A 25,418-nucleotide genomic window follows, 5' to 3' on the forward strand; every position below is an offset into this window, starting at 1 on the left:
TGATGTTAATATAAAATAAATTGTTTCTTATGTTTAATATGTACACTATAACTTCAAATTCGAGATTATATATTATGAATAAATAAATTAATAAATTAATATATTTGAAAAAGTTTTGTATATTTTTTATCAAAATCCCATTTTGTATGTCCCATTATTGTACATTATTATTTTTTTAATATTTTAATAAAAACTTGAATATTTTCTTTTATTTTTTTTTATAATATATATACTAAAGTAAAAAAGAATAATCAAAAATTTGTTTCATACCAAAAAATTTATTGGGATATTCTGCAAAACAAATGACTAAAGTTCTAAAAATTATCATAAAATAAAATCACAAATATATGTGATCACGTTTTGTTGAGATAATAAATTTTTTGAGCGAGAACTAAACACTATTATGCCCTGATTGGCAATGTCTATGGATATTGCTATTTAGCTGTAATTCTCTTTTAATTTGTGTAATGGATGATATTTTGGCGATTCATCACACGCGTCGCTACTAGTTCGGCTATTCCCGCAAGAGAAATTTGAGAGATTGTAGCAGTAAGGACAGCTCAAAGATTTTTCTTCAATTTTCTACATTAAGAAAAATCGTTAGACTGTATCTTTGGTTTATATTCGATTCGAAGTTAGCTTCACGTCTTGACCCTCGGACTCAATTTGAATTTCGTCATTAATTTATAAGTATATCATGAGAAATTCGAACGTATCTTTCTTGAAGCAAATGGGTCTGTAATGATAAGGAAAATCGGTTGGAATTGTTAACTTAATGGAGCTCTTCTTTCACTCTGAAATAATTTCAATAAAATTGGGAATAATCAAGTGTACCGTCTATCGCTCGATTCTATCTCCGTTTCTCGGGCTTCAAAAATTCTATGTGAAATCGGCCTGCAAGTTTAACTTCGAATGCTGCATCGTTAGTCCGAAAGTTGCTCGATTTTTGGAGAATGTAACTCTTACACCAATTCTAATAATAATTCATTAAAGATAATGCTAATAAGAAGAAAATTTGAATAAAAATGTTGTTATTATTAAAATACCTGATAGCATGCGACTTTATTTTAATCGGCATCTCTTTGAAATTGTATAATAATATGAAATCGGTCGACGAATGTTATTCCAAAATAAAATACAGAATAAAACTAACTTAAACTTCATATAAATTAAAAAAATACCTTCGCAAATGTAAAATTTCTTCAGAAGTTTATTGACTTTTTTAGATGGGTAAAGTTAAGTCAAAATATTTCAAAAAGGACCTCATTAAGCACGGAACTCACAGGTCTCCGTAAAATTGATCAATTTAAACCAACATTACGTGTCAAATTGAATTGAACTTAAGTAGATTATACTTACAGATCATGATTTGAAAATTCTAAAAATCAACGTAAACGAAAGAAAATGTGGTTGTAATACTGAAATAATAAGCCGTCTAATGAAGTAAGAACATTCCTTCAAATTGGTATTCGCAATCTTCGATCTTCGGGTCAGCGTCAATTTCAGGCGTGGCAGAGGCTCTTGGAGGCTCAACGAAATAATAATTCAACAAATATCGCAACCACTATATTTTGTACACAGAATCAGTCTGTATGATAATAATATACATAGGCAACGAGCCTTCGTGTTTATTTCCTGCTTGCGCATTCGATGTTTGCGTTAAATTCTTGGTATTTTCACCGCATATTTTTCTAAAAAACTCCGCAAGGGTCTTCACTTTATTTTTTTTAGACATTTCTGTAGCTACTTGAGAAAATATTCAGTATAAATCTCAAAAAACAATATTCGAAAAATGATTATTTTGAGTCTGGCTCCGGTATCTCCTAAGAAAAACTAATTGAAATAGTTTTTTTCGTTTACATTATTAAAGTGGGACCGTTGTCTTAGATTTTTATATATGTGATAATTGAAAAAAAAAAAATTGTTGATGAGCTGCGTTTCGGATCTTTCATCTAAAAGCGCATAATGTTTTATTGCTTTGCAGTATTTACACAAAAAGTGAATAATTAATTTTTTTGTAAGGAAGTTAACTTACTGCCAATGAATTGGCCGAGGAATTTCTTTTTTTTCTTTACGACTTGGATGTATACAGGGTAATTCGATACGCATGAATGGTGCGAGTCGGTCCCGCGAGCCTACTTATTATTTACTCAGGTTGCCGCGGAGATGAGTCTACAGGGCGAGTCGTCGAGCCACTCGAGTTGCTCCGGAGCCGGAGACTGGAGTGAAGATGCAGCGCGTGCGCCGCGAGCCGCGATCTTCCGCGCAAACGTTCGGTCGCTGGCGGCTGTTTGGAAGGCAGGTCAGGCTGAGGCAATAGGCGGCGAGATCGTGTTTCAGTCCGCGCGCCGCGTCTACATACAGCCGATATATACTCCCGCGCACGGCTCGGTAATATACCTCTACACACGAGAGTTATAAGCAGGAGGCGGTGGCGGCTCCGGAACGATAGAAAGCGAGAGAGAGAGAGAGAGAGTCGACGCAACAGATATATATACACACGCGTACGCGCACACATGTATATAAACAGGGAAGAGCGTGGAGGAGAGTCGTGGAGTATTAGAGGCAAGCCGGGCGCGGGTGCGTCATCGTAGCGGCTCTCTGTCTCTCTTTCTCTCTCTCACGCAGTCAGTAGCGAGAGTCGTCGTCTCTTAAAGGTGCACGAGCTCCGTATTTACTACTACTCGCTTGGCGGTGGCTGCGGCAGTTATTAGAGAGACGGCGGCGGCGGCGGCTCATTATACATATATAGCCGCGCGCAAATCGGCGGATATACACCTATATACATGTGACGACGACGACCTACCTATATACACCTATACACTTATGCAGTGTGTGTCAGTGCAGTGCGCCGCGCTATACATATATTTGCAGCAGCAGCAGCAGCACGTGTGGCGGAGCCGGGATCGTCGCGCGACAACAACTACTCCGACGAGTCGAGCCGCGGAGGCCAGCCGCGAAGGATCAATTACAAAACATCCGTGCGCTGCTGCAGCCGACGAGACGTGTCTTCGTGTACTACTATAGCAACAGCAACAAGTCGATAATCGCGTCGCGCGACTCGTAGTACGTAGTACACGCTCCGAGTGCAATATATATAGAAGCTGCTGCGTGAATAAGAGAGAGAGCATCGTCCTGGACACAACAGCAGCAGCAGCAGCAGAATGGCAGAGCTCGACGATCCGAATTACGACGGCCTCAGGACCTTCGACTGGTTGGCCAAGCTCGTTGGCTTACCCATCGACCAGGTATGGGGAAAAAAATTTCTGATTTTCGAGAGATATCGTCCCGACTCCGAAATTCTCGGTCCTCGTGTTTATTAGTTTTCGGAGGCAGGCGCACGCGCGTGAGGGAGACAGAGAGAAAGAGAGAGAGAGCGAAAGAGAGCGTACGTATACGATTCCGGTATACATTCACGGGCAAGCTAAAAGGATCAAGGATCAAGAGATATCTGTTGCGTGTATATGCAAGATGCGCTTCTTCTTCTCGCTCTCTCTCTCTCACGTTTTTTTCGCGTCTGAGTTTGATTGCAGGCTATGCACTCGGCACACATACATAGAAAGGCGATTTTCAAGCGTGTACACTGGATTTACAGTTAGATCATCGCTGTGTATATAAAACCACGCTATATAGTGCGACCAGTCCTCGTGACTTCTTTCTTATATTATTTTTTTTTCCTTTTGCGTGTGCGTTGAACTCTTCGTTTACTCCATAGTCGTCGTCGTCTTCGGTCGAGCGAGTTCATTGCTACCCGATACCGCTTAATTCCCATGACAATTGATAATCCCTTTTAACGAAACGTCGTAAATGATCCAAGATTATGCGTTTGTAATCAGTATGATAAGGACTACGATCAACTGAGTATAATATGTAAACTCCGCGAAAATTTGGCTCTCGCGAGCGTGTTTATTTTGCGTTCGCACGCCTTCCGCTCCGCTCTTGGCTATATTTATAAAACTACGCGGAAAAACATTTTCCTCGTACGGAATAGGCGTAGATATGCGATTATAGTCGTGTAGCGTGAACCGTACAGAATTGACCACAAACGCAGTTCCCAAATGTGCAATGTGCATCATCGTTATTTTTTTTCGCGTTCTGCGGTGCGCCACGACTATTCGCCGAAATTAGATTAATTTTATTGGCATTCCGTAAGCAATCTTATTTATATGAATCGGCTGCATGAGCTCATAACGTATTCGATTCTTGTGCGCTGCATCGCCTTGCTCGTATGCATCTCTCGTGTGCAGCGTCGTCGTACGCCTTTGTATATAAATAAACGATGAGCCAATAAAATATCCATATATAATGCTAGGCGTGCTCCAACGCGAGCTTCGAGTCGTTCGAGCTTGTTTACGTATACCTGTACCTATAACATCATCATAGAGTCGATATGCACGTGCGCCGCGCGATTGATAATTCATCCTTGTGCTCCGCGACGCAGCTCTTCATAATATCCACGCCCTTCTCGCTACAGCCAGAGAGACAGAGGAGAGTATCGATCGGATCCGACGCACACACACACAATTTTTCGCCCCCGTGTCACGTATATTATTATGTATATATAGAGCAAGCGAGAGGAAAAAAAGTCAGCCGACCGGCCTGAGAGAGTCGATTCGTGTACCACATCTGTATAATAAGGGAAAGACTACACCCCCGTATAGTATCGTAGGTCATTTATTCCGTCCATTTTTCCACTTCATGATAATGAAATTTCTTTCATTTTTTCCTTGTACTTTCAAAACGCTATTTGATTTTCGCGACACTGCTTGGCCATCGTCGAGACGGCACACTTGTTGATCGCCTCGAGCCGGTTCGCGACGACGACCACGAGCTGCAGTAGCTGCTTCGCTGCCTGCACAAGCTAGCCTACACCTGCTGCACTTTGCCCACAGTCAGGCTGGCAGTCGCAATGCGCATGACGTTTTCACTCGGCTGTATCGTCTTATCCAACTCTTATGCACACACGCCCGCTTTTTCATAATGTAACAGCAGCGAGGAGAGATTCACCGCCGCATTCTGTGTCGAGCGTATTATGCAATTAGAATATTTTCGAATTATGTGCGACTCGTGCGAGCCAATCCCAACCGTGCGGTGGATTAATAATTCCATTTACACTTTATATTTCATATATTTTTCACGCTACATCATTTGATATAAGCTGCTCTCGATTCGACGACTATGTGTGTGCTCACTTGGTTGGAGCTGCATCGCGTAATATTGCCAACGATCTAATATTATTTTCCTCGGACGAACGAGCTCGAGCTGGATATATAATAGGCGAACGACGAAGCATTTTTAGCCCATTCTCTCTCTCTCTCTCTCTCTCGAGCACGCCTTATATACCGAGAGTTTTACGAGCGCGTCTCGTTCTCGGTGTGCAATATTTTTTTTTAAAAATAAAGCTTGACATAATCCGCTTCCGAGACAATGACATGCACTATCCGCCGCAATGTATATATTGTACAGTATTATACTCTAGACATATTACGAGCTGCGCGCGAACGCGACACACACACGACTCTCGCGTGAATTAGCATGGAAATTCCTGCAGCTTACATTTTTTACAGAAACAACGTTATTTTTTGTCTCGACGTTGTGAGTCTCAGCTTGTGCGGGACGTAGTGTACATAAAAGTCACACAAGACGAGGTGACACCGCGTGTGGCACGATCAACGAGCCGGAATATTCATCGGTGCGCTCGCGATATGGCATAGATATGATCGTATTCAATGTAACTGCAGATCGAGTATCGATACTCGACGTATCCAATGTAGAAATTAATTTTACACTTTATTCGGTTAATATAGTTTTCAAGATGGAGCGAACTTTAACGAAACGTTTTTCATACTAACTGTAAAGATAAATTTATTTAAATGTTGTGGATTTTAATGTTTACTTCGTTTATTTACTCCAACAACGAACGTTTTCCTTTGATTGTTGCACGCGCCGTTATCGTACGATATGCATTGCAAAAATCGTCGCGTGACACCGATGACACTCCGCGTCTTTATTATACATACTTTAATCGAAGTTAATACCGTGAACGCGTTATCAGGTGATCGGAAATATAGATACAATTTTTATTTCGAGATGACGAAACGATTATATTGGCAGCTTGTTTTGCTCTAAGAAAGTTTGCGAACAAAGATAAGTTAAGCGGGTATATATCTTTCTAATACATCGATGACGATATACATCGGTAAATATCAGCATATACAACGCGTAAGTATATACGAATTACGCGACGAAGCAACGACACCCACTCGCAAGCTGACGATTACCCGCATCAATGTGTGCGTGCATGCACGTATACGTTCATCCGTAAGTGTAAGTGCGTACGTTTATTATACCAGCGAGCTTTTTAATCTGTATACAAGCTGCGTGCATACACCGCTCCGGATATGGCACTTAACGCGCGCGCGGCTTCGTCCGCATCACGCATCATCGCCATCTATTTGATTTTGATGCCAGCACAAATCTCGACTGCTTTCTTATGTATTAAAACTTGCTGACGTACGGCGCATGAAGTGAAATGAAAATTTTTCATACGAAAACTGTCTAGGCAGATTTATCGAAAAAGTACCAGCGCGTGATAATGAATAGAGATGTGAGGCGTCTATTTAAATTTTAATATTACTTTTTAATACGCGACTTAAAATAGAAGCTGGAAAATTTAGCGATACGATTACTCATTGTTTGCAGCGTTTGCGATCTGCATACAAAAAAAACTTAATGCTTAATTTTGAATTTCGTATAAGCTTTCGTGGTACTCATTCGTCATTCTTATTATGGAAATAATCTTTTAAATTGATCAGAGGGCACGATTTTGGTTTAAATCTATTATTTAACGTCGCAACTCTTGTTATTTAACAAACCACAACAACGACATTTTTTTGATAATGTAATCATGAAAAGTGAAACGCATTAGATTATTAAGATAAAAGAAGGGATTTAACAAATCTGGTATTTTTTCATTTCGTTGCTCAAAGCTTGGTTGCTAATAATAAAATTATTTTGGTTAATTACCGAACGGGTTAACATCGTAAAAGTAATAATGTCCTCTAAAGAATTTTTACTTTTCTATTTTTAATTACACCTCTGCATGAATTTATTTACAGAAAAATAATTTTTCTAATGTACTCGCGCGATTGTAGTAAAGGAAAATCAGTTGAGTTGTTGTGAAAATCTGCCTCGTCATGTGCGGGTTTCCATTCATACGAAAATATTGACTACGAAGTTTCCTCGCTTGGGTTACAAGCAGCAGACGAATTTCTAACTCGTGTATAAGATATGCAACGCAACAAGACTTCGCGAACAGAAGATCGAGCACGTTGGAAAAGTAAAATATATATCTATAGGTGCGAGACGATTCGTCTGCATGTCGTGTAGCCGCCACCACCGCGTATACGCTATCAAAAGCAGCCAACAATGACGAAGCCTGTGAACGTATCGCAGCGAGAGCCGATCGATCGTAACATGTGCGTGCTCCCATTTTCCTCTCTTCCATTCAAAAGCTCTCTCTCCCTCTCTGCAAGCTCCTGTTCTAGTAAAGCCGCAGCTCCTATATACCGTCTTTTGTCCTGACTTTGTCTCTATGGCTTCGAGCCTACCACGTGAATACTTTTATGGGAGATATTGTACAGAACAAAATACTAGAGATGAAAAATATAAAAAAACTCTTTCTTTTGAAATATGAATTGAAAAACACTTTTTCATATCTATCGAGTGAATTGCTACCTTTTTTCATTCACTGCTCCTTGAACTGTACAAATAACACTATAAAAGTTTAGCTGAATGATAAATCTATATTAACGTGTGTCAGGTACAGAAAAATTTTATAATTTTGTAAATGTCAGCCCAAGAGTAAATCTATTATATAAATGTATATTCAGCTTCACGGAAGATTATGTCGAGTTAACTTTGAATAAGCATTACGAAAATTAGATTAATAAGAGTAGTATTAAAAACAGCATTGAATTAAAAAATCCATTAAAATATATAATTTAATTAGCGTGTACATACACATTACGTTGAATAAAAACGACTTGGCTTCTTGCAGCTAAATTTTCTAATAACCCAGTTCACGGCATTGGGATTGGCTGGATTACTGAGGTCAAAGTTAAGCCCTACCGTTGTGACGCCAGCCGTTCGACATATCTTCGGACTGGTCATCGGTCTCACTCTCGGTTACTTTTGCTTTGGCCGGTAAGATCACACAACTCACATCATCATATATTTATGCCCATACAGATGAATAATCCATGCTGTATTTTATGTACAGACACGCAATCCATCTGGCGGGGCTTCCTGCGGTTACCTATGTGGTAATACGCTCATGGGATCCTCAATCGATGCAAAGGTAATTATTATATAATATGCGGTTAACATTTGAAAAAAGGTTGATTTTTTTTCTACACCTGCATTAAGAAAATGGACACGAATCGTGTGCCTATGTAGTAGCGATTAGCAAACCTATTTGTTGAAATAAATAACTAAATGGATCAGTGGTAAGAGGCGCGCGTGGCATAGCCAAGTGTACACATGAGCTATATTCTTTATTCCGACTACCTTGGATTATTGCGAGCTGGATTGAGAACGAAGCGTGCCTATATGAAGTCACGGACTTCGAGCCGGCATTAATTTTCCGAAGAGAAAATAACGGAACATTTGAATAATGCAGATAGTTTACTCTTTCGCGTAGATCATTGCAAAGTCCGAAACTTAAATTTTGTAAAAATAACTTTCTCATGAATTTGCATGAAAATTGTTAAAAATACTTTTTTCTTCTTTTTTTTTCACAGAGTGGTTCTAGCTGTTGCCATGTTATACCTGTCGGCCATTCATTTTCATAGACAGGCATACGACTATGGCTCTTCTGCGCTGGATATTACCGGTGAGATTTTTTGCCTCGCTTGATTAAAAATCAAATCAAAAAACTATTATAACTCATCAACGTTTACTAATCATCAGGTCCACTCATGGTCATTACGCAAAAAGTTACGAGTTTGGCGTACAGCTTGCACGACGGATTGGCGCGCAAAGAGGACGAATTGACGCCTGCGCAACGTTATCACGCCATGCAGTAAGTTTCACTTTGTAAATTGCATACAGGAGCACTTTTAAATTGGACGCGTTTTTTGAATGAAGGATAATTTTTACGTATTTCGTCTATTTTTTAAAGTATTATTTTTATAATAATTATTAATTATTTCACAGGAAAATGCCAACCTTTATTGAGTACTTCAGCTATGTTTTGCATTTTCAAGCTCTCATGGCGGGTCCCATCATATTTTACCGCGATTACATTAACTATGTAAACGGGTACGGTCACACTTTGACAGGGGTGAGCAAATTTTTTGAATCATTAATTGAGATTAGATGTTGTTTTTCAGAACGATTTGATAATAATAAAATTCCTTCCACAGAACGAAGAATCAAAGGGAAATGGATATAAAATAGTTAGAGATCCATCGCCAACTCAAGCTGTTGTCAAAAAAGTTGCTGCAAGTTTAGCGTGTGCCTTTATTTTTGTCACTTTTATACCTTACTACCCAATACGCAGATTGAAAGGTTAGTTTGTAATATTGATTTGTTTGCATTCGATCTGGGTCAATTTCAATGATAAATCATTTCAGAGGAGGAGTTTCTTCAGAGCACTAACTTCTTACAAAAATATTGGTACCTGATTATATCTACAATGTTAGTTCGTTTTAAGTATTACCACGCATGGCTTTTTGCCGATGCCATTTGTAATAATTCTGGTCTGGGCTTCAACGGCTTCGATGAAAATGGTTCAGCTCGCTGGGATCTCCTGTCGAATGTTGACGTTTGGAAATTCGAGGTAATATTAGTTCAGCAATTTAACTATTTTTATTGCGATTTTATTGGTTTTATTTTTAACTACTGAGAAACCGATCGATTTTTTAAGACATTATTACGAGTCAGTTAAAATTTTATTTTGCTTATGTTATAGAGAAATACGAATTTCCGTATCATATTATGAGTCGTACGTGCTGCACAATAGTAGAAAAGAAAAATAATATAAAAGTTGCGTGGAGCGAAAATATGTTCTCGGGATGTAATTATTATGTCAGCCAAGCGCAATCGTGACCTAGAAACAAAATAGCGCAGAATCATTTGACACGCGTGAGAAACATCTATCTAACAGCGATATAAACATTACATAGTTTGTTTATCAATAAGCGGATTAAGACTATTTATGCTGCAAGTAGGCTTATTTATTTTGCGTATATTGTACACTGAAAAATATAGTAATAATTTCTCGATAGTCGAGCTATGTTATGCGAATCAGATACAGTTCATGTCTGGTCAAAATTTTGCATAATCAAAACGTTAATCAACTTATATTTTCACAGTAGAAAGCAACATCAACAAACAGCAAATATTCCACGTAGATAAAAATAACGCGATTCTAATGTATTTATAATTATGAAAAAACGCGTATTTCGCGCTATCAAAAAAGATTGGAGGAATCGGTCAAAAGCATGGAAACACTTTCACGAGCGCGCATGAGAGATATCGTTATGAAACACGAGCATGTTAATTGTGGACGTCTGCAACAACAAAGCTCGATGTCATGTTTATGTAATGAAATGGAAAATACGATTTTTGTTATCGATTCTCCGTTTTCGCTTTGTTTTGCACTCGAAACCAAATGTAAACTGTCTTCGGTTATCATTTATACTTCGATTATCATTTAAATCGTCCAAAAACCCATTTTACAATGATTTTTTATTTTTTTTTCCAGACCGCCCTGAGCCTGCACGACAGCATCGAAGCCTGGAACAAGGGCACAAATCGTTGGTTAAGGATGATAGTTTACGACAGAGTTACCAAGTACCGAACGGTACTCACCTATGGCCTTTCAGCTGTTTGGCATGGATTTTATCCAGGCTACTATCTGACGTTCGCGAGCGGTGCCTTCTTTACCTTCGTCGCTAGAACCGTAAGATATTTAATGTAGCTCCCACTTACCATGGGTTGGCCTCGCTCCTCTCTCTCTCTCTCGAAAGAGTCATTCAACACCTTTTGGGATTAATTTTTTTCTCTCTGTCTTTTTACAGGTGCGCCGACACATTAGACCTTACTTCGTTTCCTCCAAGAGTAAAAAAGTATTTTATGACATTCTTACCTTGGTAACGACTAGACTCGTGCTGGCGTATATCACGTTCAGCTTCATACTGCTCGAGTTCGCACCAAGCATCACATTGTACCTGTAAGTATATCCTACCAACATCATTCCGTGATCGGAGCAATATCGTTTTACTTTTGTATTGCAACGCCTAGAAAGTAAAACTCGAGTGTTTACTATGATAGCTAAAACGATTGTTTATCGACATTGTTTTTATCCATGGAGAGATAAAAACTCGAGAATGAATGCAGAAATGTATCGTTCGAGCTTTCCGCTTCCTTGTTATTGAGCGACGGATCGATTTTCGGACATTTTCGATTTCAACAATTATAATTTGATCGCATTTCGAAGTCAGCCGATCCGCCGAGTCAGTAGAGGGAGATGAGAGAGTGAGGGGCCGAGATACTGTACATGCGTTGTAATACGCGTGATTTTTCGCGTGTACACCAGTCGCCGCGATTGCCACACGTTTTTCTCGTCCAACAACGACGGCGACGACGACGACGGCGGCGGCCGTGGTGGTGCGTTGTCTCTCCTTCTACTCGGTGCATGTGAGGCCGGGAAGCAGTGGAGTTGCCGCACACCAGATGCCGCTTCGAAATATAATAATCTCCGATCCCCGAGCGTGCGAGTCAGTAACCTAATAGTGAGCGGTGGTCTTGCACATATAGCGCTTTCTTGCAACTAGCCTAGAGCAATCAATGGCGAAATAATAAAATAACTTTAACAACATATTGTCGCTGATTTTGTCGAAATATGTGCAGAGCTTCGTTGAAAAAGTCAGTTTTTCCTGTAATCTACGCGTTTCGCGAGTTACTCTGTACCTGCAAAGAACTTTAATCGCTGAATCTTCAGCTGTCAAAATATTCAGTGCTGTGCGACTTGAAGCGCATTTTGCGATTTCGAAGCTACTTTCGATTAAACGCGGGTGCTCAAAAGAACAATCAAAAAAGCTGTGTTAATAAATCTAGTCAAAAGGTCAGTAAAAATGAGTTGCAAAATGCATCCAGAGAAAAACGAATTACATAATTTTGCCGTTTACTCCCGGAAACGCATCCATCTTTTTGCTGGTGTGCAAGTGTTTGCGCGCGCGTCCTGTTTTCGTGTTTCCTTCGTCAAGTCGGAGCTTTTTCGAGCTTGCTTCGTTGTTCTCACGTAAGCTCTCGCGTGCATCAATTATGCAAATCCACGTGCACGCGCGTGTTTACTGGCACGTAGCCAATCTAGTAGTCGGCCGAGAGAAAGCCGCCGGCAGCGGTGGCGATAACTGTGTTGATATTATATAGATTAAAATTATAATTGCATCGCGCCGCGCGTCGCGCGCATCCAATCGCTGCTCGTGTGTATGTGTGTACGAGCTGCACATAAACAGCGACAGAGGCGGGGCGACGATCAGTGACATCTATTTGATGAAAACATAAGTGACCCGTATTATTTTCATTGCAATTGCATTATGCGCGCGAGTCGCGACGACAGAAAAAAAACAACAACACACAACACACAGCGCAAAAGACAGCCGGCATTGACGGCGCGCCGCGACAGTCGAGGGTGGGGAACGAGCCTACTCACTGCGTAGCACGTACACACGCAGAAAGAGAGAGAGAGATAGCGACGTTGTACATATAACGCATGTGTGTGCACACACCTTTTATGTATAGAGAAACTGTATCTACATCGGCGCGCGCGTGTATAATCCGCGATGTTGCATAGCTCCTTTTTTTTCTTTTTTAATTCGCTGCTCGCTTGCGGCGCGTATGCACGAAATGCGCGCGTGCAGCAGCGGCAGCAGTAGGTCTCCGAAGTATCCTTGAAGTGAGATAATAGTGTGTGTGTGTGGCGCATCAGTCACGCATCGGATGCACTACGAGCAACAGCTCTTTATTTTCGCCTACAATATCGGAATTGGAAGCACGTGAATCTCCTTTTTACGGGTTTTTATCCGAAACGCGATCGAGCAATTGAACAAAAGTTTTATTTCTTGGGTTTTTTTGGTCAAATTAATGCGATTTACGTCGTTTGTCGATAAATATAAAATTGAGCGATTAAAATTTTCCATAAAAGCAATCGATTCTTTCTTGAAATTTGAGGTAAAAATCTCTACCTTCGATTTCATAAGAAAAAAAAATAAATAAATAAAAACATCGAATCCTCATTTCCGGTCAATAAAAATTTAACGTTTATTTTTCATGAAAGGAAAAATGTTATTAAGCCTGGTATTTTTCTTGATGTTTTTACAGGAATATGTATCTCGCGCCGCATGTATTTGGGCTTTCGGCAGTCCTTGTTTTGCCTCTGGTCCCAAGGACGCGCGAACTCGGTGGTGGCTCAAAAATGAAGCCGGAAAGACCCAGCAGCAGCTCGTCCAGCAGGAATGGGAGATCTGCTGTTGTTAACCACCGCGATCATCATCACAATCATCATCACGGACACGTGCACAAAGGCAAATAAGCGTGTGTTCTTCCACGCGCGATCGTAGTATAGAGCGTTTGGGAGAGAAAAAAAAGAAAAGAAAAAAGAGAGAGAGAGAAAAGAACAAAAATAAATACACACACGAGAAGGAGAGAACGAGAACGGGAGAAAGGAAAAGAAAACGAGGGAACAATCGTGTGCTGCTTGCTGCTGCTTGACGACTCCAATGTATAAATATACATAGGCGCTGCGCATTACAGCGGGTTTATCGCTTCAACAAAATAAGTATAATACTTGATTTTTAATACGAAATTTTTTACGGGGAGAACAAATTTTGAGAGTGGCGCAAAAAAAAGTATCAATCCATGCGCGACGAGACGCTGCTGTGTACGTGATTACTCAAACGTCTGCACATTGCGCTCAAATGAATCTCCTTATCAGTTGGCGTGGAAAAGAGATTCGCACCATCTTTCTTTTAATGAAAAACCTTTTTACAAAGTTGTTATATTTTATCCTTCGATAAATGTTTGAAATTTAATTTTTTATGCCGGTAGATAATTTTGTATATTTTTACACGATACTTCAAATATATTTGAATGAAAAAATTAAGGCAATCAAGTTTTATATTTTATATGTAAAAAGCATCCGGATGAGGCAGTCATCCTAGAACTGATGCAAAGTATTAATAATTTAAAGGAGGACAAGTGAAAATTGAAACTGCAAAAAAAATTTATTTTTCTAATAAATAAGTCTTAACTTTAATGTTGTTTGTGAACTGTTGAATGAAACAGTTTCTGAAAGTGCGACATAGGAATTTTTGTTTTTGAAAAAAATTGTATCATTTATTATGGTGATCTCTAAATTGATATTATTTTGTTTATCGTCAACGATTAAAAATTTTCACTAAAGTAATTAAGCTCGCGTAGAGTGACTAATTGCGAGTGATGTAAAAGTGGCATTGCTCATTCCAGTTTTGTACAGCTCGAATCGATGTTTGCTTGGAAAAAGGAAAGAAAATCAAAAATTATTTTTGTTGTCGAAAGTATTAAAAAAGTTTATTCTACGATCAATCTTGTACATATATCATATCTATACATCATCACTAAATATGTTACGTATCAATGAACTCGTACGTGAACGCTACGAGTAGACAATACAAAATGCTATATAATAAAAAAACTTCTTACCGTTGTTAGCTTTTGCTGTTGGCAATATACATTAAGTCTTTCATTGTTTTTTTTTATACCTCAAAAGATGTTGTGTTTAAAGTGTTTAGCCATGATTTTTATTACCGATAGTATGTGGCGCATTTCACAAACATATAAGTGTATTGATTGCATAAAGAGGACTCGTCTTCGTGTGATAAAAATTTTTTATAATAGCGTTAACAAATTTTGTATGAGAAAAACAAATTTTATTGCAAATATATATCTTATTCAACATGATTTGACTTTGTCTTGAGCTGCAAAATCCCTATCCCCGCATTATCCTTCCGAGTCTTAATCTCAAGTTTTATAAATATCTTATCGCGATGAGCATCGACCAATGTATATTAATAACACATATTTGACAAATGCGATAACGATATAAAATCGCCCACTTGGTTTTTAAATAAATTCCATGTCTCGAGTATCAATTAATTCTTATCGAAGTCGAAAATCTCATTATCGCATACACGCCGGGCACTTGAATATCACAAGCTCGAGTGCACGTTATGCGTAAATTGAAGGTGGACACGCTCTCCAAAGTGGACGAAAAATTAGCCACACGGAAATAACAAGGATGCGGAAGTGGTTTCGATGAAACCCGATCAGAGCTTTCCAGGCTCGCTATACATAAATTTCGTCCCGCAACAACAACAGCTGGAGCTGAAAAATAAAGAGCATAAAAAAGCGAAGAAGAGAGAAAATAAGGGAAGAATAATTACGTCGCATTATGCATCGCGCTCGCGCGCAAGTACGATAAGTTCGACTTTACCCCATAAACCTAGAAATGCAGGGCGGCGCGGAGAGTCGCGCGCTCTGTACACGATCGGCCGGGCACGTACACGTAAGTAATGTGCGCGACTCGAGGGGGTGAAAAACGAGAGCAAACGTTTGCGCGCAGCATCGGTCGGCCGCGGCGTACATTTACACACGGCAGTGTATAACGATATGCACGATGTATCTACACATGTAAGTATCGCGAGAGCCTATATACCTATATAAGGAAGTATGTGTATACGATATTTCGCGCTTAACTATTACTCATCCGCGACCTAATGGACTATCGGGCAAACGTAGTAAGTACAGAGAGCGCGAGTACATATGCTGCAGCAGCAGCGGTAGCGGCAGAGGAGTCTCGTAGCACGTACGTATACGTACGTATCGGCGCGGGGAGGTGCGACGGCGAGGAGGCCTACCTGCAGCGGAGCCGGGGCTGGGGCTCGCTCGCTCGCTCGCTAGCTCGGGGGCCGCATAATCGGGTAAAAAGAAGCACTGTAAATGTCACTGCGCGCGTATATATCGGCTCGGAAGCCATAGCAGGGTAGTTTTCGAGAGCGGGGCACGTTTACGCAGCAGCAGCGCTAGCTGGTATAGTAGTAGCAGTCGTTCGCGCTAAAAAGTGCAGCCGTCGTCGCGACACATAGCTCCCACTACTACTACTACTACTACTACTACTACTACCACTGTATAGATGCACCGCACGCACCAGCCAAGTGCAGGGGCCATCGTGCCTTAAAGCTCGCCTCTGTATGCCTTACCTCCGTGCAGTGCAGTCTCGTAGTACGGAGTACAAGAGAGGCGAGCGAGCGCGGCTGCAGTCCCTGCGCGCCAGTCGCCCAATAGACTTTAAGTACGACGCGCCGAGCGCGCGCTCCTCTTCATTGGCCCTGCAGTGTGCAACGACAGCGCGACGAGAGCGACGTTTCGTTTTTTTTTCTTTTTTTTTAGTTATCGGAAAGGAGCGCATATGAATTAGTTCTACGCGATTGTCCACCCTGTCGACGACGTCATCATGGTACATTGAGACCAAGTTTTTTTATCTAAAATATTTGAATGCACTTTTGTCGCGAGTGTGTGATTGTGCACGAGCTTTTTTTTTGACGACTTTTTCGTTTCCGCGTCCATATTCGGTTTATCCTTTCACTATTGTGCTAACGGTGGTTTATTTACAACAATTTTTGTCCCGTGTGCCTAATATTAAAAAAAATAAGTTTATGCTATAATATGAACCGCAGCGGCCAGCTCGCGCGCATCGGCACGTTACGCTTCCGTACTTCTATGGTTTTATCTGGTTCAAGCTGATTTAACGCATATTTTCGTCAAGTTTTATAAATATTATGCAGTGCTAAAGTGATCTACGCTCTACAAAACCAAGCTGCGTTAAATTTTTTTCTTACTACTTTTTACAAAATATAATATTTCGTTAAATCGTGTGTGCTTTGTTTAGAGTGATTATAAAAAAAGAGCATTTTGCACCGGTTGCATCGTTTAAAATTAATTCCAGAACTTGCTGACGTTCGTGAAAGTCGGTTACATCATGCTGCTCGCGACGCTGATCCTGATGATCTGGACGTCGATGGCGCGTATGCACGAGTTGCCGGTCCAGTATCCGCCCTGCTTCTTCAATCCTCTGTGCACGTGCTCCAAAGTCATACCGGACCTCGGCATCGTCACCTGCTTCAACGTGCCCATGCCGAGGATACCGCATCCCATCAACGCCTCCAAGGTATTCATGCTCCAGCTGGAGAACAACGGGCTGCGCTCGATACAGCCCCAATTTCTCATAAATACCGGTGAGTACCTTTTCTAATTTCGTTTCTTGTTATGTGCTGCGCGTTTTTGCATGTGTATGACTAATGAAAAAAAATACATATAATACATTCGGATGCCTCGAGTAATATAATTTGAATGGACGGATATAATACGATTGTTCAGAGGATCTGGTTAAGGGTTAATTATTCATTAAGCAAGGCCGGAATTCATAAATGTCCATTTGAGAATGCCAAAGCCTTACTTGCTTTAAATGCGCGCGCGCTCTGAGCAGCAACACTAATCAAGCAAAGCGATGAGTAATCATAAGCAATAATCATTTTTGATAAGTACCAGGCAAGAGGGGAAAAAGAATAACCAATTCTAATTGTTAAAAAAAAAAAGACAACTAATTAATTAATCAATTTTCCCCCTTCATACGAGCTATATATAGTCTATCTTTTTTTTCTTGCACAAGCACATCGAGTCTATACAGGAGAATTCGAAAGGGTTAAAGTCGAAATTTGATACCTTGCTATTATGCGAGCGGATCAATACTTCTCAAGGGTCCGAGGTATCAAAACAATGAAGGTGTTGACTCCTGTGCGTCTACTGCAGTATACTTTCACGAAACATTTAAAAAAGCCATTCCAATGAACTCACGCGCTTGCACGTAATAAATTTGCGTTAAAATAATTTTTAAAGCCGAAATTTGTAGCATCGATCGATGATCGATATCATTCTCAACTCGGGGTGGAAACATTGTCACAGTTTTGCGAGAAATGAAAACTGACCGCGGCGTAATGAACGAATGAAAATTGCATAAAAAATTCAATGAGTTGGCGAGAAAGAGACACGACACAATGTACTTTTTTATGTCCCAGGTCTGTACAAGCTGCAGATCAAGCATAATCCCCTATCGGATATACCGGACGAGGCCTTCCTAGGGCTTGAAAGATCGTTGTGGGAGCTTGAACTACCCTATAACCGTCTTGTGAGAGTGCCCAGCAAATCATTCAGGCACTTGCAGAAGCTGCGGCTTCTCGATCTAACAGGTATTTATTATCCATTATTCATGTGTAATTTTTTATTCTCCATCTGCGCCGCTCACTCGAGATATATACCTATACGTATGTATATGTCAGTCGGTCGCGCCGAGAGTCGTTGTCTTTCAATCTTATAATGCGTGTCATTGTCCCTTCAAGGAAATGAGCTTCTGTTTTGCGCTCTTAAAGATGTAATAATGCAAGCTAAGCATCTTACGTGTTACGTAAATGTGTCTATACGTATATATTACGTGTCTACGTACGTTGGCATAATGAGCGATTTTCCTTTTAGCTACTCGCGAGCATTTCACACCTCGCGCGTCATTCTTTTTTCGGTGGTGAAAATTTTTATTGGATTTAAAAAAAATTTGTTGACCTTCGTTGATATCATGCACTATGATTCCAGGCAATCAAATCTCTCACATCGCCGCGGATAATTGGCGCGGTCTGGAGAATTCGCTGCAGATCCTGAAGATGGGCCGAAACTCCATCGACAAACTGCCGGCCGACGCTTTCGCCGGCCTCACCTATCTCGAGTATCTCGATTTGAGGGCGAACAGTCTGAAGGAGATCGACCCGTCGGTTTTTCGCGACGGCATGGCCCACCTGATGCAGCTCTACCTCAACGATAATCAGCTCAATCGCATACCCTACTCGCAGCTGTCGTCGCTGAAGCGCATGCGAGTTCTGGATCTGAGCTACAATCGGATCTCGAGGATGATTCATCCGCAGCTGGACGCCGAGATAAGGGGAGTGCAGATGTCGCTGGACGTGCTGAGGCTCGACTACAATCAGATCGACCAGCTGCCGCCTGGCTCGTTCCAGCACTTCTTCAAAGTCAACCGGACTTATCTCAATGGCAACCCTATTCAGATCATCGAGGTAAGACAACGTGGTTTTTGTCTGGAGGGTGAATTTTAATTTTCACATGGACGATTCAAGCAAGGGGCATTCAAAGACTCGAGGATCAAGGAGCTGTACTTCACTGACTGCGACTTGTACGAGATCGATTCACCGGACTTGATGGGTTTGGAATCGTCCTTGGAGCTGTTGGATTTGTCGGGCAACAATTTGACCTTCATTCCGAATTTGGTCTTCCAAGAGTTCGACTATCTGCGCACCTTGATTTATCGTGAAAATCACATCGACACGTTCAATCCAAGTAAAATTTTTTAACGCTACTTTGTAGTATAATGCATGGTTGGAGGGCTCCAGTCAAAATTGTGCCAAAATGAACTGTTTACTGGAACGAAAATACGAATTTTTCGTATACTTTTGACCGGAGCCTGATTTACAGACTTACTGAAAAAAAGATCAGTGTTTAATTTTTCTCACGCAGGCCAAGCTTTCAATGGCTTTCAGTACTCCATGTATAATCTCGATCTCAGCGGCCGCAAGAACGGCATGATTGCCTTGCAGGACTTGAGGCACATGCGAAATTTGCGCTTCCTGTCGATCTCCAAGATGCCCGGCTCGACGCTGTCGCAGGACGATTTCGCCGAATTCGGCATGGACATAAAGGAGCTTCACATTGTCCAGAGCAACTTGCAGACCATTAAAAATCACGCCTTCATGCACGTACGCGGTATCAAGTACTTGGACTTTTCGGAAAATTCCATTTCGAGCATCGAGAACGACGCCTTCCTCGAGGTAAATTATCAATTTTGACTTTCAAATCCAAACAATCAAAGTACCTAAGCACATTTCTTTTTTTTCAAAGGTTGGCAATTCGCTGATAACGCTTAGAATCGCGCATGGATTTTCTTCTTCAATGAAGGAATTGCCAAATGCTCCTCTCAAAACTTTGACGAATCTCCAACACTTGGATTTCAGCAACAATAAACTGAGATCGATGCCCGACAATTCGTTCCATTTTCTGAAAAGAATCAAACGAATAGAGTTGCAAGACAATGAAATCGACGCGATTCAAAAAGGAACCTTCCAGGTAAGATCGAAATAATGTTAAATGTGAGTTTTTATTAAACTACTGCCTTGATTTCAGGGAGACATTCATTCGACGTTGGAAAGTATTGACTTCAGTTATAACCACATCAAAACTCTGGGCACCCACACGTTTGTGGATTTACCGATGCTACAAACCATCGATTTGGAAGACAATCTCATAACGAACATCGAGAGGAGAGCTTTCATGAACATGAACCGTTTGAAATTCATCAATTTGCGAGGAAATAAAATTCAAACCCTCCACGACGAGGCCTTCCAGGTATGAATTATAAATGTATAGCTATATCGAATGCCAAAATAATGACGTATTTTTCCTCTGACAGAATTTGCCGGACTTGGAGTTCTTGGATTTGGCTTACAACGATCTCAGCGAATTCGACTTTGCTGCCTTCGACCAAGTTGGAACATTGTCGTCGTTCCGGGTGAACGCCAGTCACAACGAAATCCACCGATTGTCGTCCAATCAGTCGTACTCAACCTCGTCGTCTTCAAGTAGCAGTGAGTATATAGATCGAACGAATCTCGACGATGTCTTGGTTAAGATTTGGGACACTTTCCAGTGGGCGGAATGACGCAATCCAACATCAAAGTGCTGGATCTGAGCTACAACAACATCACGGAAATCACGCGCTACTACTTCAAGCCCGTGGAGTACTCGCTGACGCACCTGCATCTGTCGCACAACGAGATCAACAACGTCACCCAGGCCGTGTTCGGCAACATGCCCCACCTGCAGTGGCTCGATCTCAGCTGGAACGATCTGATGGAGATCGACTTCGACTGCTTCAAGGAGACCAAGAACATCCAGGTGCTCAAGTTCTCTCACAACAACATCATGGACATACCCGCGGAGTCGTTCAGGAACCTGAAGAAGCTGCGCATCGTCGACCTGTCGCACAATCGGCTACGCTCGCTCGCCGACAATCTCTTCATGGAGGCCTACATCGAGAGCCTCGATCTGTCCCACAATCAGTTCATGAGGCTGCCCATCAATCCGATGTCGCTGTCGGCGGCGGCGAGCCTCTCGATACTCGACCTCTCCTGGAACTTCCTGTCCGGGGTACACAACAACGACGCCATCTTCAGATTACGCGTAAGTCAAGTGCAAATCCAGCTATATACTCTCTCGCATTTGCATATATCCGCGAGAGATAGAGCGAGCCGCTGCCGCTATCGCGCGCATTACTGACACACATTACAGGCAGATTTTTTTTCTCTCTTTTTAAGTAAACCCCGATTTAGTTTTTTTCTTTCTCTGTTGTGTGCTAGACTAGCAATGTGTGTGTATATATGCACGCGGTTTGGAATCTGATTAGTCGCTAATTAGACTATAGGTTGAATATAGTTCCGAGTGAATTTTCGCTTCGTTGGATTCAACGGACGTCGGACATCCCAGTAATGCGATAAGCTAATTGACCTCGGTAAATTTGCAACACGTGTATTCGATGTCTCTTACAACAAACAAAAATATTGGTTACGAATTTTACGCTCAGACGGAATCACGACCTAAATGAATTTTAATCTCGCTTTCGCTATCGTTCGAGACTTCGTTATGCAAAATTTTGCTAAAAAAATAGCTTTTGCATTTCTTTTCGATGATTGTGGACTCGATTTTTTCTTTACTACGTTATTGTAAACTTGTAGGGTTTAACTTGGCTCGATTTGTCGTACAATCGACTGGTCAGACTCGACGATGGCGTCTTCTCCGATCTCTCTCAGCTGTCGTATTTGGATCTCAGCCACAACAAACAGCTTATTCTCGAACCAAGAGGAAGGACTTTCTACGGTCTGGAGGAGTCGCTTCTGTTCCTCGGACTCAGCAACATTTCCCTATTGTCGGTAAGTCTGCAAAAAAAATAAAATTTTTATACTCAAGAAAACGAATCGATATGAATCCAGCAGCAGCCGCGCAAGCTGCGTTTTTAAAAACGCGCAAGCTCTAAATATCCGCGCCAGCGTAAATAATTTTTGCAGTCGCGATCGCTCGACAAAACGCGATGGCTGGTGTTGGTGGTGGTGGGACGAGAGAATAGGTCAAATCTATATTTCCCGTTATTTCTCTCTTTGCCCGCTTTGCTTAGGTACCGGAGCTTCCATTCCATCGACTACAAAGGCTTCACCTGGCACACAACGAGCTGGCGTCGGTTCCGGCCGAGATGGCGTCGAACTTGACGAGCCTTCACTTGCTCGATCTCAGCCACAACGACTTGACCGTTGTCCCACTTATAACTCATGCTTTACCAAACTTGCGAATGTTCAACATCGCTTACAATCCTATTACGATGATCACGAACACGAGCTTCCTGGGAATTGCGGACAGTCTCGAGCTGCTAGACATACGCGGCCTCTCGCTCTCCATGTTCGAGGTTTGAGATCGTTGCATTTTTTTCTTCGGTGCGCATTTTGTAACAATGCATTTTACCATTATGTGTATGGTTTTATGGTCAGGCTGGAGCTCTGTGCAAGGCGTCGAAACTTCGAACTCTGCTGAGCACTGCCTACGCGGGAGTCAGGAACTTCAATTTTCCCACTATTTTGGAGCATAATCATGGATTGAGACACCTGTTCATTCACGTAAATCGAATATAAGCTTTTAATTCGTCATTCATTGGTATAATTTTTTTTTCAAATCTCGGCTCATTGTTTTTCAGGTTCAAAACGAAACGGAACTGGAAAAGGAGATGAAAGGCCACTACCCCGTGAAATTGTATAATTTTACATTCAGCGGCCGAGCGCTAAAACGTATTCACTCGGATGTCTTGCACGTAAGTTGATACATCTTTGAGAAACGCAAGCTCGTCACGGAGGTCAATGCGATCTAAATAGGTCGCGCACATCGAGTAACAACGTGATTCACAATTTTTTTTTGCTACGTTTCGTCTATTTCGCAGGGAATGAGAAATCCTCATCTGCACTTTGGACTGTACAACACGAGCGTGAGCACCGTCCAGAAGGAAATATTTGCTCACGCGGAACTCGCGAGGAACGTGACGGTGGAGCTCTGGCACAACGAGATCCGAACTCTGCAAAATCCCTCGAACGCTTACAAGCCAGCCGTGCCGGGCAAGCGTTTTCTGCTGAGACTGCGAATGCGCGGCAGCCACATCAGTTGTGATTGCGACATAGGGTACGTGCTGTACAAAATATTATTCAATTGCGCTACTAGAATTTCGTTATTATTTTTTTACTTTAAATTAACTCACAAAATGTGACGCTCGCACAGGTGGATCGAGATGTGGCAGAGGAAGCACCGACAATATCAGGAGGACCGTTGCAACACACACACAGAGCTGAACAATTACGAGCGAGAGGAGGGCAACGAATACGAGTGCTGGGACAACGGCTGGGACGACGATCTGCGCGAGAGCTTCTGCGTCAACAAGAACAACATGTCCGTGGCCGAATCGCTGAAATCCGACCTCGAGTGCGGCTGGTCATCGGCGAACCAAATATTCCTATCGAACTTCCTGGGAATCGCTATTTTCGTTCTCGCCTTTGCGATCGCATTTTGAGGATAAACGATGCTTGTTAGCGAGAGACATTTTCACTTTCACAACTGAAATCGGACGAGTTTACAGCTCTAAGGTGTAACCGTCTAAAAACTTAAATGAATCGATTATGTTTAAAGGAAGATTATTCGAACGCCAAGCGTTACGTATGATTAATGATAGTTCATAATTAATTTTTATTATTTTTAATTCTTGACGGTTCACCGTACCATTCTTGACATTTCATTTCAGCATTGTAAATTCATGATTATTTATATTCACGAGAATTTTCAGTTATCATATCTGAAAGTAACGATTAAACTGTACCCAAACAATACCCTTCAAGCCTTTTCTGGCTTACATTTTTAGTTCTCATTATATTTAAAAAAAAAATAATTGACACACAATGAAACTTATTACAAAGTTGTTGGAAATATTTGTGTTTATAAGGAAGTGCCTTTAATATTCAAACTCGGAGGTTGCCTTTTTTTTAAATTCTTGCGTACATAAGCAAAAAACTGGAAGACCACAAGTATGTACATGACTGAAAATCGATATTATAATAATTGTAGTTAATAATAAAACTAGGCATGAGAGTAATATTAACATTCGAAGCTTTGTGTGCCTTTGAAAGCCAGAAATTCACATATCAAATCGAGCTTGAGCTCGCTCAAAACTTTGAGATCGTCTCTAGCACTATTGGGAAAGCGAGATAGCCGCGAATGATAGGTGCTTTTGATGTTAAACAAAATGCATTAGAGTATCGCATGAATGAGTTAAAAATACATGATTCACGAACATTTCACGATTCGTGTGAGAAAAAGTTTGATTCAAGAAAAAATAATGATCGATATAATACCGATAAAAGAAATATTTTCAAAAAAAATATTGGATGCATAATGAACGTTGAGCTAAAATATTTTTTATAAGCAGCGTATGTTATCAATCACTCCATCATTTCAATAAAATATGCTCTTCCGAAGATCAAGGGAGCATGCATCAGGTGAGAGCTTGATGTCTTCGTATATATATATTTGTCTATAGCGTGTATCTATAAAGTATATAACATTCATTTACGACGATTAACTCGCCAATAACGATGATACTTACCGTACAATTTAATGGGGGGGAAAATCACTTTTTTCAAAGACCAACGTTTTCTTACGTTGCCTAAAGTTAATCGTTCGAAAAAAACACGGGAAATAATTACAATAGTTTTTCATTCGTCATCGTAATGTGAAATTAAGAGTAATGTAATGAAAGCGTTAACATAATTATGCACTTTTATAAAAATAAATTACGTTTAATATAAATACTTACACGAATTTAAATAATATTGAAATATCAAGTAATAAAATGATTTTAATGGAAATTATACTATTAGCGGTACATGTTGATATCTTTAGAAAATTAATGACCTCTTACATTGCTTAAGAAGATAATTTATCTTGAACTCTGCAGACTGTAAAGTAAATAAATTATTTAAAACTATCAAAAGTATTTATAAACGATAGCAATAGTTTGTAATTTAAAGATTAAAGATAATTCAAAAATCAAATTTTAGTTAAGTGAATCAGTATGTAATAAAAAAAAGAAACAAATAAAAATCTTAATTTTCATAAAC

At 40.7% G+C, this 25,418-nt stretch overlaps 2 protein-coding genes across 3 annotated transcripts; both read left to right on the forward strand.

Moving 5' to 3' along the window:
- The first annotated feature begins 2,501 nt into the window (after positions 1–2,501).
- On the forward strand, positions 2,502–13,720 carry LOC106650849 (lysophospholipid acyltransferase 1). The gene is made up of 11 exons (XM_014369077.2): positions 2,502–3,248; positions 8,060–8,205; positions 8,282–8,359; positions 8,802–8,893; positions 8,971–9,082; positions 9,217–9,343; positions 9,426–9,570; positions 9,636–9,841; positions 10,769–10,966; positions 11,085–11,236; positions 13,390–13,720. Exons 1-11 carry the CDS (start codon positions 3,165–3,167, stop codon positions 13,598–13,600), a joined length of 1,551 nt encoding a protein of 516 aa, XP_014224563.1. The 5' UTR covers positions 2,502–3,164; the 3' UTR covers positions 13,601–13,720.
- Positions 13,721–16,316: 2,596 nt separating this feature from the next.
- On the forward strand, positions 16,317–25,382 carry LOC106650957 (chaoptin). 2 transcript variants are annotated; one of them, XM_014369258.2, is made up of 16 exons: positions 16,317–16,561; positions 17,051–17,339; positions 18,180–18,350; positions 18,748–19,223; positions 19,284–19,503; positions 19,660–19,991; positions 20,062–20,286; positions 20,344–20,565; positions 20,630–20,804; positions 20,849–21,399; positions 21,951–22,145; positions 22,388–22,672; positions 22,755–22,880; positions 22,958–23,071; positions 23,198–23,433; positions 23,530–25,382. In XM_014369258.2, the coding sequence occupies exons 1-16, from the start codon at positions 16,559–16,561 to the stop codon at positions 23,816–23,818; spliced, it is 3,909 nt and encodes a 1,302-aa protein (XP_014224744.1). In that variant the 5' UTR covers positions 16,317–16,558; the 3' UTR covers positions 23,819–25,382. The 2 variants fall into 2 exon arrangements, with proteins under 2 accessions (XP_014224744.1, XP_014224745.1); XM_014369259.2 differs by having other exon boundaries at positions 19,681–19,991.
- The last annotated feature ends 36 nt before the right edge of the window (positions 25,383–25,418 follow it).

Source organism: Trichogramma pretiosum, unplaced genomic scaffold, assembly GCF_000599845.2.
Source record: "Trichogramma pretiosum strain Unisexual culture from Peru unplaced genomic scaffold, Tpre_2.0 scaffold19, whole genome shotgun sequence".
NCBI lineage: Eukaryota > Metazoa > Arthropoda > Insecta > Hymenoptera > Trichogrammatidae > Trichogramma > Trichogramma pretiosum.